Genomic DNA, 12,837 nt, shown 5'->3' on the forward strand with positions numbered 1-12,837 from the left:
CCTGCAAGCAAAGTAAGGCCGCACTAGGGATCTCCAATAAATACAAAGAGTTTCCATTGATGAGCTGTTACAAGATCCTTTTTCTGGTGTTATTATGAGCTTACAAATTGTTGGTTTTTTACCATTTATTATCGACTTTTAGCTTTTCAAATGAACACGTTAAATTTATATAATCTCTTTCTCTCTTAATTTATTCTTTCGAAAAATTAGAACGAGGAAAGCATATAATCATCATGTACAAACTTTCAAACCAGGAGTAATGATTAAGTTGTGGAAATTTCATTTTAATTGTGCATATTGAAGCAGTCATAGCTGCCAAAATCATGAATCTATTTTGTTGTTTGTATAACTTCAAACACAGTAAGCATCATTCTGTCAAGGTAAAATTTGAAGATGGATTCGAACACCATCAGAAGAAAACATATTGTATTTTCCTATAGCCATAGAGCTGCTATATCATCAGAATATGAAACCCAATGATCAATGTTAATGAAGACAAGCTACTCATGAACTCGAGCAATCCAGGTGCCTTGCTTATTTCACCCTGGAAATAATTCTCCACATCGAAATTCCCTGACCAAAGGGTAACTCATGTTAAATGACAATTTCCTGACACTTAAGACCAAAGATTAGACAAAAAAAAAGCTTAGAAAAATGAAGGAATATGGAGCATATGTAGCAATTTTTGAGTACCCTATATTCGGGTTTGAATGAAAAGTTTATTATCTGTTTCGGGTTCGGGTAGAATACAGTATTATTGTATGCGTAAAAGAAAAGTTCTTCTCATACCTCTTCTGCTTGTGTAGCTGCAACCAGCACGGAGTACATCTCTGATATCTCGAACAGTGGCCTTGTTATAAAACGTGAAGTCTGATAAAACGTTGTCAACGCATTGAAGCACCAACTGTGTCTCAGCTAAGCAAGGTCCGGTGCAGAAGATGTTGGTAGCTTCACGAGGTACGTTCAGGTTACCACTCTCACTCAGTCTAAAAGCCTCATCGCATCCAGTATAAATCTGCACGCATGAAATGCTACCGAATGAAAAGGATTTCTCTAAAAGGAAATTCTCAATGAATAATACATCATCAGGCCGTTAAGATTCTTACATATCTGTTGTTGAAACAAAAGAAAGCTTTCGCAAAGGATCGTGCAGGGAGGAGGTTCTGTGCATTTCCTGTTTGATCATGTCCAATGGAAATGGGATCAAAATAAAGTGAAAAGGAACGAGGAAGATGATTATGGGATGATCAGAAGGATAGAGCAAAAAACCTGAGTTCATGTTGGAGAAGAATATGGCAACGAAAATCAAGTTGAAGAAGCAGGTGAAACACTTCAGCTTTGATGAAGTAGCTGCTGCCATTACGCTGACTGTGACCAAAATAACTGGTAAAGGGATGGATTTATTTGATTAACTAGAAGGATTGGTAACTAAAAGAGCAAAAAGGAAAAACAAAAGGATTAGACCACCTGGATTTGAATGACGAGTTGATTGGCAGCTTGCTGATGGTGTGTTAGGAGAAAAGGCTAGACATAGATGGACTAAGGTGGGGAGTCAGTAGGTGGAAACAAGTCACCGAACTCTGTACCTGCGTTTGCCACATTTGGTGTTTCAGCAGACAAGGTTGAGTTATGGGAACTGCAAAAGCTTGTCATTTGGGTCAAGTACCCTTGCTTCAGATATTCAAACCCAAATCTGGTTAACTCTTATATGTCAATTAAAAAATATCTAAAGCTGATAGAGATTGCTTGACCTTTTGTTATAGTTACATATAAAAGAATAGGTGAGGAAGATTAAGGCTATGACAAGAAGGAGCTTGGCACTTCTGAATTATTAAGATAGCAAAAAATGGAGATGCGGGGTATCGATCCCCGTACCTCTCGCATGCTAAGCGAGCGCTCTACCATCTGAGCTACATCCCCATTTGTTAGAGGAAGCTAATGAATGGCTTCTGGTCATAAACTTTGTCTTCGAATGAAACCGCCCCATTCTCCTTTGCTGGTTAAGATATTGATGATTATAATAAATCCATATTTTCAATTCAAAAAGTAAAAAAATGTTATAAACCCAAACCCAAAACTCATTCTATTTCTTACTTAAATGAGATCTATGACAAAACTAGAGGACACTAAAGTCTCATGGCTTGAAGACACGAGCCAACTACAATTGCACTTCACAATTCACTTATGTGAGCAGTAACTGGTTCAACTGAGCATAATCTGATGGCTATTACTGGGATTTCAGGAGCTTAAGATCACAAATGAGCTAAGAGTTCTGTTGGAAAGCATCAGGTTGGTATAATCTTGAATAGCTATGTATGTTATTTGAAGCATGATTGTTTCAATGTCAAATTTAGCTTATATATATATATATTACAGCCACTAAGCAGAAACATGCTTGGAGGGATAAAAAGAAATGTTCAACATTTGCAAAGCTGCTTTTTGTAGCAGCTAATACACTGCAGGCAAAGACAATTTTGAAAGAAAAGCTTTTGTAGCTTCAATACACAATCCTGCCTAGGGGAGATACTTCTGTCCTAGATATAAAGTGGAGAAAACAGAAACTTAGAGGGTTTGAGTCCCAGCTGTTTAAGAGAGCATAGTTTAATCACAACAATAAAAATATTAGTATGATTAAGGCAACAATGGACAGTGAGGAGATGACTAGATTAAAAGTATCACCCTCCAAATTAACGTCAGGGGCCCAAATCTCAATCACAATAAATCATCAATTACTTGTATGTCTCATTGTCTTGTAGAGCGGGGCTTTACCAACTCCAACAAAAATGGAAGAAAAAAAGAACGAGATAAGAGAAGCGGGGAAAGGTGGGGTTAGGAGGGGGGTGTTTGAAACACCTGCAACACTGATTTCCGAAAGTGTTCCATCCAACTCAATTCACTATAAAATAACATCTAAGAAAGAAAGCATATCTAAATTTCCTGTAGCAACTACCTACTTAATGTACTGAGAAAGCCACTTGAAACCATCTCCATAACCCATTTTACGAACAATGCTACACATGAATACCTCAAGGGGACGAACATTTGAGTCTCCCAAGTTGACCTTACCCTTGCCTGTGGTGAAATTGATCAGACCAAGGTGATGACGCAGCTCATCTTCTGAGGCAGCATATGGTATATCAATCTTGTTGCCCAAAATGAGGAATGGAACATTAGCCAAGGCTTCATCAGAGAGGAGAGCATCCAACTCCCTCTTTGACTCAGCAAACCTCTCCTTGTCATAAGCATCCACCAGGTAAACGACTGCATCCACCTACAAACAAATTTCATATCAGTTTACTTATGCTCTGCAAAAAAGGAAAGGAAAAACTGTCTAGTAATCATGCTCTCCATCATAAAGACGCCAGTAATAACAGAGCCAAGACTTGCAGGAAGCTATTGTGCAAGAAGGCCCAGACCAGACATAAAACCATGCCAAGGGAAGAAGAATCAGTGTGTGTATATATTACAAAAAACTGAACCAAAATGAGAAACTTCTGTTTTACAATAGAAAATTATAATTTATTTCTTCCTACAATGTAAACTTAATATTGTTACTTCATTACCAGAGGGTGCAAATAAATATTGTGTGTGGTGAGGTACTATCAGAACACCTTTTTACAAAATTAAAGGTGCTATCAGCGAACTCTCCATCCTTGTTCTTTGCCCCTCATGAATCAGATAATCGCTAGAATCATTATCTGGGATTATAGAGGCAAATTCCAAAAATTCCATGACAAAACCCTCTTGCAATCATACAGATGCTCAAGTGGAATAGCAAAGAAGAAAACCAGACCTAAATTTTCAAATCCCTGTTCATGCAACAAACTTTTACCATATTTGACCATAATTGAACAATAGCTAATGCGCTACTATTTATCACCAACTATTCAAATCATAAAGAGCTAACATTTATAAATAATGAAATCTATCTCCACATCATGAAAGAATACTTAAGGTAAAAAAAAAAAAAACAAAGATCAGATAGCAATTAAAAATTGCAAGAGAAGTGTAAAGTTTTTGTCCACAAACAAAATATAATCATACAGGAATTTGCGGGGAAAGAAATATACCTTGGCGTAGTAATCTTTCCACACTCTTCGAGCGATCTGATGACCTCCCAAATCAAAAGCCTTAAACTTGATTTGCCCAATACTCAATTCCTCTGATGTGGGATGCTGTGTTGGCTGATGCTGAACTAATCTCTGCAAAAATCCCATTACCAACATCCAATAAAAAAACCAACTTTCAATCACTTTACCATTAAAGAAATCAATCAAACCCTTTTTATCCCCTTCTTTTGCTAAATAACAATTTCAGTCAAAAGACTAAATCTTTACCAAATCCCATCAATAGTATAACAGTAAAACAAGTTTTCGTAACCTTAATTACCTTTAATTAAACGTTTATTAGCATTAAAATCATTGTTAACTCAGAAATATTACAACTTTATTACAAAATTCATTTTTAAATCACAAATATAATTCCTAAAATTGCAAACTGATTTGAATGCACCAAAATTCATTTCAGCAAGCATATAAAAATAAATTCAAAATAATAATTAATGGGGTGAAAATCATAGAAAATACCTCATCTTTGAGCATGTGAAGCAGCGTCGTTTTGCCGGCATTATCAAGCCCCAAAAACAAGATCTTGGCGTCTTTTTGCCATAAACCAAGGGAAGCAAGGACACCGTAGAACCAATCCAGGAAAAACATGATTTAATTCCTTCACTAAAATTTTAAAAAAATTACCCTATAAGAAAAAAAATTCCCAAATCAAAAAATTGAATCTTTCTTATTAAAAATCGTTCAAAGGTCAAAACCGAAAAAAAAAAATCTAGAGAGAGAAAGAGTCAAATTTTGATTGGAGAGAGGGAATGAGTGTGTTGGTGGGTATATAAGGGAGGGTGAGTTGGCGAAGTTTGACTGGGTTAGTTGTTCGGACCAATCAGGTGCTTTGAATCGGTGGTAGTTGGTGACGATGGGTCAATCTGGGCCGTTCGTTGTGAAATCAGTTGATCTTTCGGATCTACCTTCTAGTGGGAGAAGATGATTTATTGGGCCTCGGTCTTCGCTGGGCATCTTCTTAAACGGCGCCGTTTTTGTTGATGGATTTTGTTTTTTTAGCCAGCAATTTTTTTTAAATAAAAGCAAAGCTACCACTTAGAAGAATAATCAAAATTGGATGATTTAATCAAGAATCTTCTAGAACCTTGGGCCCAACTAGGATGCATTCAATCCACTTAAAGTATAATATCTGAAATTCCAAAGTTACTCTCTAGTAAAGTAGGAATTTTTCTAGAGAGGATCTATGAGCTGAATTGTTTTATTTTATATATATATATATATGCACTAGGGCTTTATTTCAAGGGAATCATTATCTGATAGTAGTTTCTCGGGGTCAAGAAGAGAATCATCATGATATAAAATTAACCAAAGCGCCAGACCCCCATCTTAACCCTACAATCTCACTTTAATCCTCCATTTTTTCTTTCTTCAAGGATTACTTTGACATTGACACGCACTACCTTTTACTTGTATGTGAAACAATGAAGATTTTGTTTTGCCTTGTATGAAACCATTTTAGGAGGAAAAAATGAGAAATGGGTTCGGATTTGAACCTGAAATCTTATGGAAAATACATACTGAGAGTGGGTTTAATCGAGAAGAGAGAACAGAGTTGTTATTGATGTTAAAAGAATCAGTCGTGATGGTGAATCCAGGTGTTGGTAGGCTGGTGGGAAGTTTGTGTAAGGTTATCCGAATGAAGCATATGCCAACACGGTTAGACTCGGCTGCCACAACCAGATAGACAGAACAAAACAAAAACCATGACCACATGCAAAAACCGGACAAGATATAGATAGGTTGAACAGCGAGTCAAACCAAAACCATCCCCCTGTCTTTCAAAACCAGCAACTTGACGACCCCAAAGCCCAAAACTCGCAGAACCCACAGATTTTCCCTCCCGAAACACTCCTCCCTATAAATACAACACTGTCATTTCACACTCTCAACAATCCATGAAAAAGTTCTACTTTCAACTGTTCATTTCCATACTCTCCAACTGTCTGATATCAAGAAGAATCCATGGCTGATGTTGTACCCAAAGAGCGGAAGATCCTGGTGGCCGTCGATGAAGGCGAGGAGAGCATGTACGCTCTCTCATGGTGCCTCAAGAACGTAATTTCTCAAAATTCTAAAGATACCCTTATCCTCCTTTACGCTAAACCTCCACGTGCAGTGTACTCTGCGCTAGATGGCACAGGTAGTAGATCGCACCTTCAAGGTATTTTGTGTGAGTTTTTCAGGCATTTTTTGGGGCAGGAAGCGACGAGCTGATCCGATAATGTTTTTGTAATTGTGTTCTCGTCTCAGGATACCTGTTTTCTGCTGATATTTTGGCCACCATGGAGAAGTACAGCAACGATGTGGCGGCTTGTGTCATCGAGAAGGCTAAGAGGATGTGCAGGGAGCAAGCCGATGAGGTGGGTTCTACTGTTCTAGTGATTGTAATAATCTTGTTTTTTGCGAGAGTCGAAATTGTCTTTTGAAAAATGGAAGTGTTGGATTTGACTTGATTGCCCTTTTTGGGTCAGGTTCAGGTGGAGGTGAGAGTAGAGAGTGGTGATCCACGGGACGTGATTTGCCAGGTTGCTGAGAAGATCAATGCTGACGTGTTAGTCATGGGAAGCCATGGCTATGGCCTAATCAAGAGGTATCTGTTTCCATTCAACATAGTAACAGTTGTGGCAGTATCGCCACATGATTGCATGTTAACAATGTTGGTTTCCAATGGTTTTGGCTTTGAATCTAACAGATTTCAATTTAACTATGGAAATTGCAGGGCTTTCTTGGGGAGTGTCAGCAATCACTGTGCACAGAATGTGAAGTGCCCTGTGCTGATTGTCAAGAAGCCTAAATGTTCCTCTTCAGGAACCAAATGATTGGGGATACAATGATACTTCCATGTCCGAATTTCAGCTCCTTGTTTGGTCCATTGTTTAGAATTCAGTCGTCTGCTTCATTGCACAATCTTTTTGTCTGCTTCTTTGGTCCTTTCCTAATTTCGGTGTCAGTTGTTTCAGGTTTCATGTAAATTTCCGAGCTTCCCCCTGTATGTAAAATGTAGACTATAGACTTCCTTCTCGATGATTTAGTTCGAAACTTCCATACTTGGAATCGATTTGCTTTCATGTTACTCTGCTTGACAGTGTTTTCTTTAATCAGAATTCTAAGATTTGGCCAACACAAGATTGAAACTGGAAGTCCCTGAATGTTGCAGGAAAATTGAAAGGGACAAGAAAAAGAAAAAAAAAAGAAAAATTTTCTGAAAAAAAGGAAAAGAAGTTGGGAAACATGACATCCTTAAGCTTTTTCATGCTATAATTATTCTCAATATACAGAAACAATTTAATATTGCAGATAGAAAAGGCAGTAAAATTCAAATTTAAAATCTTTTTATCTCCATTTTGCAAGAATCAATTCAATATTTTTCCATCCTCATTTTAAGGGGTTTAAATTTTTTTTTTTTTGAAAAGCTGGGTTTAAAATTAAATGGCTCATATGAACATAAGTTGTTCAGATAGCCTGATAGTGTAATGGCTCCATCCACCATGGGACTTCAAAATTCTGCTCAGTGCCCCCAGTCTTGACACTTTTTTGAGCTACCCAATGCTACCACTTGGCAATTATCTTGGAATCTGTTTGCACAGGATTTCTCCCAGATTTTCCTCAAACTCCTATTATTTCTCTTTCAGTTCAACTCTCTAGCAGATATTTTGCATGGACCTCTCTCTCTTTAATTCTCTAAAGTTGGATAAGAGGTTGTTTTCCATTTTTCATCCCTTCTGTTGCAAACATCTCATCCCAATTAAGAAATGTCTTGTCTTTCTCCAGTCACAACAATGTCATTGTCATGGATGATATGGTGAGCTGTCCATCAATTCTCTCTTCAGTATTTTTTCTGCTGCTGCCTGCTGCAGGGTCCTACAAAGATATTTTCCCTGATTTCTGAACAGAAAATGGAATGAACTTTATCTGCTGTCATTTCTTTGTTTGAGATCGGTCTTTCTCTTTCTCTTGTACTTCTTGTTTTACCAAGAGTCCTACCAGGATAGGTGTATACATTAGATTCAAATTCAAGCAATGAGAACGCCAAGATTCAATTGCAGGCAACAGCTTTGATTCAAATACTTTTTTCAAAAAGATTGTTGATCAGTTTCCTTGATTGTCGTATCTTTGAATTTAAATACTGTAACCTGGTGAATATTTTCATCATTGGCCACTCGCCTTGTCCTGATTGCCCATTCTTTCCATGGCTAACGATATGAAGTTAAAAGAAAATGTCTGCATTGCATTTGCATTGAATTAGCAGACGGTATCTATTCTGACAAACAACCACTCAAAATTTTGAGGAAGCAGAGATGAAGCTATCAGGCACAGGGCCTAAGCCATGAAGTCCAAGCTCAATATGCAGAAGCATTGCCCCAAAATAATTCTCCGGCCAGCTTGTTCCATTCTCATATTAGTAATTCTCACCTTCATAATTTATCTTCAACTCTTCCTTCTTCTCAATTTTTTTTTTTCTTCCTTTTCTCAGCTGAAGCATGTATTTACCACATCTTGACTTGATGACAGGGCATATGTGGATATTTAACCTTAAAGTTGTGCATGCTGACCAAACAAACTAGAAACAGTGTCATGTCGGATTCATATGTACAAGACAGGAAATCATTTTCGGGTATTGAAGCAACTTCGAGATTGCTACTTCCTCTAAACACATCAGCATTGAATTTAGCAAGATCACTGAGTTCAATTCTAAATGGCACTGAACTACCATTTGTTGCAATTCAAACAAAGGTACATGTCTAATGAAGTTGTCGCGTTAACAATTCATCCGACAAGAAAAATTTACTAGTGTTTTTGTTCTATTTCAGATTGCGCCAATATTGTTTGTTGCCCTCTCAACGATTCCACATCTAGCACAGATTTCCTACATTGGATTGAATGGCCTAATTTTTTCATATTACAATGACAAGGACCAGAAGGTAGCAGTGTTTTCCAACACTTCCTTTTCTTCGAATTGGTACAGTATGCCAGTAAACCGTGATACTGGGATGTTATATGGGGAGGCAGTTGCTTTGAAAGCTGTGGTCAGCATGAACGAAAGCTGGTTTCAGGAATCCTTGAATAGGACGAATGGGTACTGTTCACTAGGCAGAGGATGGAACAATGCTCAAGATAGCCTATTTTTTACCACTGTTGCTATGGATGGAAGGGGTGTTATATCTGTTGGATTTCCTGCTGAAGTGGTTATCGATCATTTCGCTGCATTAGATTTTAACGGAGGGGATTTTCACCTGGCTACTGCTGAAGGAGATGTGATTGTGCAAACAAGGCTTCCAAATACTGAGATAGTAGTACGTAATAGCACAGTGTCTGTTCAATCATTGAGACCTCATGGTCACCAAATACGTAGTGTAGGTAATGTTTCATGTGTATCTGTTGATGGGAAATTAGGATCCTTTAATGGCAGAATCATGGGAGAGAAGTACACATTTTATTGCTCCACCATTGAGATTGCTGGAGTTCCTTCAGTAAGTCTTTCTGCATCAATGGAAGGCCTTTTGTCAGAGTTTAAGAATACAAGCTAAATATTTTGTTAATTAAGCTGATCAAAACTCATACAACTTCAATTTTCAGGTATATGTGTTAGCTTATCCCAGCAATAAATTGGTAGGCCTAATCCAAGAGAACAGCAAGCTATCATTGATGCTTCTCAAGCTCATGTTCATATCCATAGCTGTCGCAGTCGGCATCTTCATTTTCTTCACCATTAGAGCTGCAAAAAGAGAAATGTTCTTATGTGCTGCTTTTATAAAGCAAATGAATGCAACTCAACAAGCAGAGCGCAAAAGCATGTTCAAAACTCAAACCTATTTGAGGGCAAACCATGACATCCGATCTTCCTTGGCAGCAATCACAACTTTGCTGGATCTTTGTCATGATGAAGTCAATCCTGCCTCCGAGTTAGCTGAAAATTTGGCTCAAACAAAGACTTGCGCAAAGGACCTCCTAGGTGAGTTTGCTACCTCCTTTTGTCTCTGTTACTTCCCATTGCTGTCTTCCCATTGCTGTCCAAACCCTTGCCCGATAACAAATGAGATTCCTTTTTTTAATTATACATATATCGACATATACTTGAGGATTACATGTTGGCTGCAGTTGCATCATAGAACAAAATATTTTCCCTTATTTTACTACCACAAAGCTGAAACAAATAATCTATGAACTATTCACTACATTAATGCTTTGTGCTTGTTCTGATAAAATCGTTCAGGCATATTAAATTCAGTTCTGAAGATGAGTAAAATTGAAGCTGGGAAAATGGATCTTGAAGAAGAAGAATTCAACTTGGCTCAACTCCTTGAGGATGTTGTTGATATGTTCTATCCTTTAGGTATCAAGAAGGGCATAGATGTCGTGCTTGATCCTTGTGATGGTTCCATTGGGAAATTATCTCTGGTGAGAGGCGACAGAGTCAAGCTCAAACAAATTCTATGTAACTTACTCAGCAATGCTATCAAGTATACATCAGAAGGTCATGTCTCAGTTCGTGCAGTGGTCAAGAAGAGAAGCTTTGAGAAAAAAATCATTGCTTCTAATGGAAATGCAGTATTGAAGTGCCTATCACAGTTGTTCTGCAAGAAAGAAGACTATGAGGATATAGATGCCCTTCATAGAGCTGAACAGAATCTCAACAAAATGGAGTTTGAATTTGAGGTGGATGATACAGGCAAGGGAATTCCTAAAGACAAGCAAGCATCTATTTATGAAGAGTTTTTTCAGGTTAAGGAAACAGCTCTTGCTGGAGGCCGCGGTCTTGAAGAAGAAGGTTGTGGTCTGGGACTTGGCATTGTCCAATCTATTGTAAGTGATTGAAACTTGTTGAAAGTAAAAGTTAGTTAATATATAATTGATTGCTCTAAGGAAAGCAGTGTAGGTATGTCTGCTTTGCGGTATTAACAAGATCAGTAAGTTTATGATCATACATGTCATTGTAGTCAGATCGGACAGGAACTGAAAGATTCCTTGTTTTGTTTGTAGGTGCGCCTGATGGACGGAGAAATAGGAATTGTTGAGAAAGAGCCTGGTGAAAGAGGCACTTGTTTCAGGTTCACTGTTCTGCTTACCGCATGTCAACCTGAGTTGGCTGAACCTTTAGAAGACTCTCCGAATGGATTTCATCCACATTTTTCATTTATCAGGAACCCTGCAACTAGATCAGAGGGATCCCATTCCCATGTGATTCTCTGCATAGCTGGGGAGGAAAGGAAGAGAGTTTTAAAGAGATACATAGAGAGCTTAAACATAAAAGTGACATTAGTAAAACAAGGGAAGAGCCTTCATCAAGAGCTCGAAAAGATAAAGCGCAAGTTGTATTTTTCTCACTGCAATCATTCTGGGAAACCCGATTTGCGTTTAGTCGACTACCTCACCAAATCTGCATCAAACAGTTCTGATTCGGGAGCAAGTGATCCACATTTTGGCATCAAGGAAGGAAGTGACAGTGTTTTGCCACAATACATAAAGAGCAACTCTAGAAGTGTTGCAGCTTTCACGGTAGTTGTAATCGATTCCAGTGCTGGTAATTTCTCCGAATTGTGCTCTGCTGTTGCCAGCTTCAGGACAGACATTCCCGATTCCTTATGTAAGGTTGTTTGGTTAGATAACCCCGTCACTCGTACACTTTTGAGAGACAAGCAGGATGCCAGGCTAATCCCTCCATGCGATCACCTCATATATAAACCTTTCCACGGATCACGCTTGACCCAAGTTCTCCATCTGCTTCCTGAACGCAAAGGCACGTCTCATTGCAACTTCCCTAAGTTAACAAACCAGACAGCAACCCTGGAAGCCATGCATTCTGCTAACACGAACCCTTCAAAGGAGACTGAGTCCGGGCCCTCCCTGCAGCAGATGGTGACACAGAAAACTGATGGGAAAAGAATGGGGAAACCCTTAAAAGGGAAGAAGATTCTGGTGGTGGAAGATGATAAGCTGTTGCGCAGGTTGACAGTCACCAGTCTTGAGAAACTGGGAGCAGAAGTTGAAGTCTGTATAAATGGGAAAGAGGCCTTGGATGAAATCTGCAAGAATTTGAGAGAGAAGAAGGAAGGGAACTCCTCCCGGAGTGTCCGCCATGATTATGTCATCATGGACTGCGAGGTACTCTTACTAACTTCTGGGTTTCAACATGGAAGTTCTAAGAAGTATGAAAACATGTCATTGCTCTGTTTCTTTTTGCAGATGCCGGTGATGGACGGGTACGAAGCAACGAGACTGATACGAATGGAGGAGGCGAGGTATGGTGTCCACGTCCCCATCATAGCGGTAACAGCACATGCTATGCCAGAGGAAGCAAACAAGACTATGGGCGCTGGGATGGATTTCCATTTGACTAAACCATTGCAAGTGGATAAATTGCTAGAGGTTATTCAAAGGATCGATAGTAAATGAACAAAAAGGAAGAAGAAAAACAGAGTAGTTTTTGCAGAGTAGGGGATCCTTTTGTTTCCTGAATTGGAAACAGATTTTTTAGCTGGAAATTAATTTTCAGTGATGTTCGTGCTGGTAATTGCATTGTTTCTCTATTAGGCCCAACAATCCCGATGAATTCATTTTTAAATTTAGAAGTAAAGTAATGAATTCAATTTCGAATTCATATCTGATAATTACATATCACGTTAAAAATATAAATATTTGCAAAAAAATAAACAAAACTTATTGATTTGGTTTTTTGATATTTGATATATAAATCAATGAATTCATCTTT

General features: G+C 38.3%; 4 protein-coding genes and 2 non-coding genes across 8 annotated transcripts; 2 read left to right on the top strand and 4 right to left on the bottom strand.

Moving 5' to 3' along the window:
• Positions 1-263: 263 nt before the first annotated feature.
• LOC18600559 (uncharacterized) lies at positions 264-1,822 on the bottom strand. Of its 2 annotated transcripts, none has more exons than XM_088806135.1 (5): positions 1,468-1,822; positions 1,270-1,368; positions 1,107-1,174; positions 790-1,015; positions 264-573 (listed from the first exon to the last, which is right to left on the bottom strand). In XM_088806135.1, exons 2-5 carry the CDS (start codon positions 1,358-1,360, stop codon positions 452-454), a joined length of 507 nt encoding a protein of 168 aa, XP_088662261.1. In that variant the 5' UTR covers positions 1,361-1,368; positions 1,468-1,822; the 3' UTR covers positions 264-451. The 2 variants fall into 2 exon arrangements, with proteins under 2 accessions (XP_088662261.1, XP_007031130.3); XM_007031068.3 differs by having other exon boundaries at positions 1,270-1,383.
• A 25-nt stretch (positions 1,823-1,847) lies between these two features.
• TRNAA-AGC (transfer RNA alanine (anticodon AGC)) lies at positions 1,848-1,920 on the bottom strand. Its single transcript has one exon. It is a non-coding gene; the product is annotated as a tRNA-Ala (tRNA).
• Positions 1,921-2,708: 788 nt separating this feature from the next.
• On the bottom strand, positions 2,709-4,868 carry LOC18600560 (small COPII coat GTPase SAR1A-like). The gene is made up of 3 exons (XM_007031069.3): positions 4,587-4,868; positions 4,071-4,202; positions 2,709-3,271 (listed from the first exon to the last, which is right to left on the bottom strand). Exons 1-3 carry the CDS (start codon positions 4,713-4,715, stop codon positions 2,951-2,953), a joined length of 582 nt encoding a protein of 193 aa, XP_007031131.1. The 5' UTR covers positions 4,716-4,868; the 3' UTR covers positions 2,709-2,950.
• LOC148763036 (small nucleolar RNA snoR83) lies at positions 3,583-3,705 on the bottom strand. The gene has a single exon (XR_016026683.1). It is a non-coding gene; the product is annotated as a small nucleolar RNA snoR83 (small nucleolar RNA).
• A 1,013-nt stretch (positions 4,869-5,881) lies between the features above and the next one.
• On the top strand, positions 5,882-7,200 carry LOC18600561 (universal stress protein A-like protein). Of its 2 annotated transcripts, none has more exons than XM_018121434.2 (4): positions 5,882-6,288; positions 6,378-6,487; positions 6,599-6,717; positions 6,847-7,200. In XM_018121434.2, the coding sequence occupies exons 1-4, from the start codon at positions 6,090-6,092 to the stop codon at positions 6,944-6,946; spliced, it is 528 nt and encodes a 175-aa protein (XP_017976923.2). In that variant the 5' UTR covers positions 5,882-6,089; the 3' UTR covers positions 6,947-7,200. The 2 variants fall into 2 exon arrangements, with proteins under 2 accessions (XP_017976923.2, XP_017976924.2); XM_018121435.2 differs by having other exon boundaries at positions 5,887-6,267.
• A 98-nt stretch (positions 7,201-7,298) lies between these two features.
• Positions 7,299-12,736, top strand: LOC18600562 (histidine kinase CKI1-like). The gene is made up of 7 exons (XM_018121433.2): positions 7,299-8,529; positions 8,640-8,861; positions 8,939-9,598; positions 9,705-10,080; positions 10,342-10,931; positions 11,109-12,230; positions 12,312-12,736. The coding sequence occupies exons 1-7, from the start codon at positions 8,455-8,457 to the stop codon at positions 12,519-12,521; spliced, it is 3,255 nt and encodes a 1,084-aa protein (XP_017976922.2). The 5' UTR covers positions 7,299-8,454; the 3' UTR covers positions 12,522-12,736.
• Positions 12,737-12,837: the final 101 nt, after the last annotated feature.

This window comes from Theobroma cacao, chromosome 5, assembly GCF_053813885.1.
Source record: "Theobroma cacao isolate CCN51 chromosome 5, ASM5381388v1, whole genome shotgun sequence".
Lineage (NCBI taxonomy): Eukaryota > Viridiplantae > Streptophyta > Magnoliopsida > Malvales > Malvaceae > Theobroma > Theobroma cacao.

Coding starts and splice junctions, on each gene's coding strand:
- LOC18600562 (XM_018121433.2), top strand. CDS start 8,455: ATGAAGTCCAAGCTCAATATGCAGAAGCATTGCCCCAAAATAATTCTC. Junction 8,530..8,639: donor CTTGTTCCATTCTCATATTA/GTAATTCTCACC, acceptor ACTTGATGACAG/GGCATATGTGGATATTTAAC. Junction 10,932..11,108: donor TTGGCATTGTCCAATCTATT/GTAAGTGATTGA, acceptor TTTTGTTTGTAG/GTGCGCCTGATGGACGGAGA.
- LOC18600561 (XM_018121434.2), top strand. CDS start 6,090: ATGGCTGATGTTGTACCCAAAGAGCGGAAGATCCTGGTGGCCGTCGAT. Junction 6,488..6,598: donor GCAGGGAGCAAGCCGATGAG/GTGGGTTCTACT, acceptor TTTTTGGGTCAG/GTTCAGGTGGAGGTGAGAGT. Junction 6,718..6,846: donor GGCTATGGCCTAATCAAGAG/GTATCTGTTTCC, acceptor TGGAAATTGCAG/GGCTTTCTTGGGGAGTGTCA.
- LOC18600560 (XM_007031069.3), bottom strand. CDS start 4,715: ATGTTTTTCCTGGATTGGTTCTACGGTGTCCTTGCTTCCCTTGGTTTA. Junction 4,203..4,586: donor TTCACATGCTCAAAGATGAG/GTATTTTCTATG, acceptor GGATTTTTGCAG/AGATTAGTTCAGCATCAGCC. Junction 3,272..4,070: donor GGAAAGATTACTACGCCAAG/GTATATTTCTTT, acceptor ATTTGTTTGTAG/GTGGATGCAGTCGTTTACCT.
- LOC18600559 (XM_088806135.1), bottom strand. CDS start 1,360: ATGGCAGCAGCTACTTCATCAAAGCTGAAGTGTTTCACCTGCTTCTTC. Junction 1,175..1,269: donor CTTCTCCAACATGAACTCAG/GTTTTTTGCTCT, acceptor ATGATCAAACAG/GAAATGCACAGAACCTCCTC. Junction 574..789: donor CAGCTACACAAGCAGAAGAG/GTATGAGAAGAA, acceptor CCCTTTGGTCAG/GGAATTTCGATGTGGAGAAT.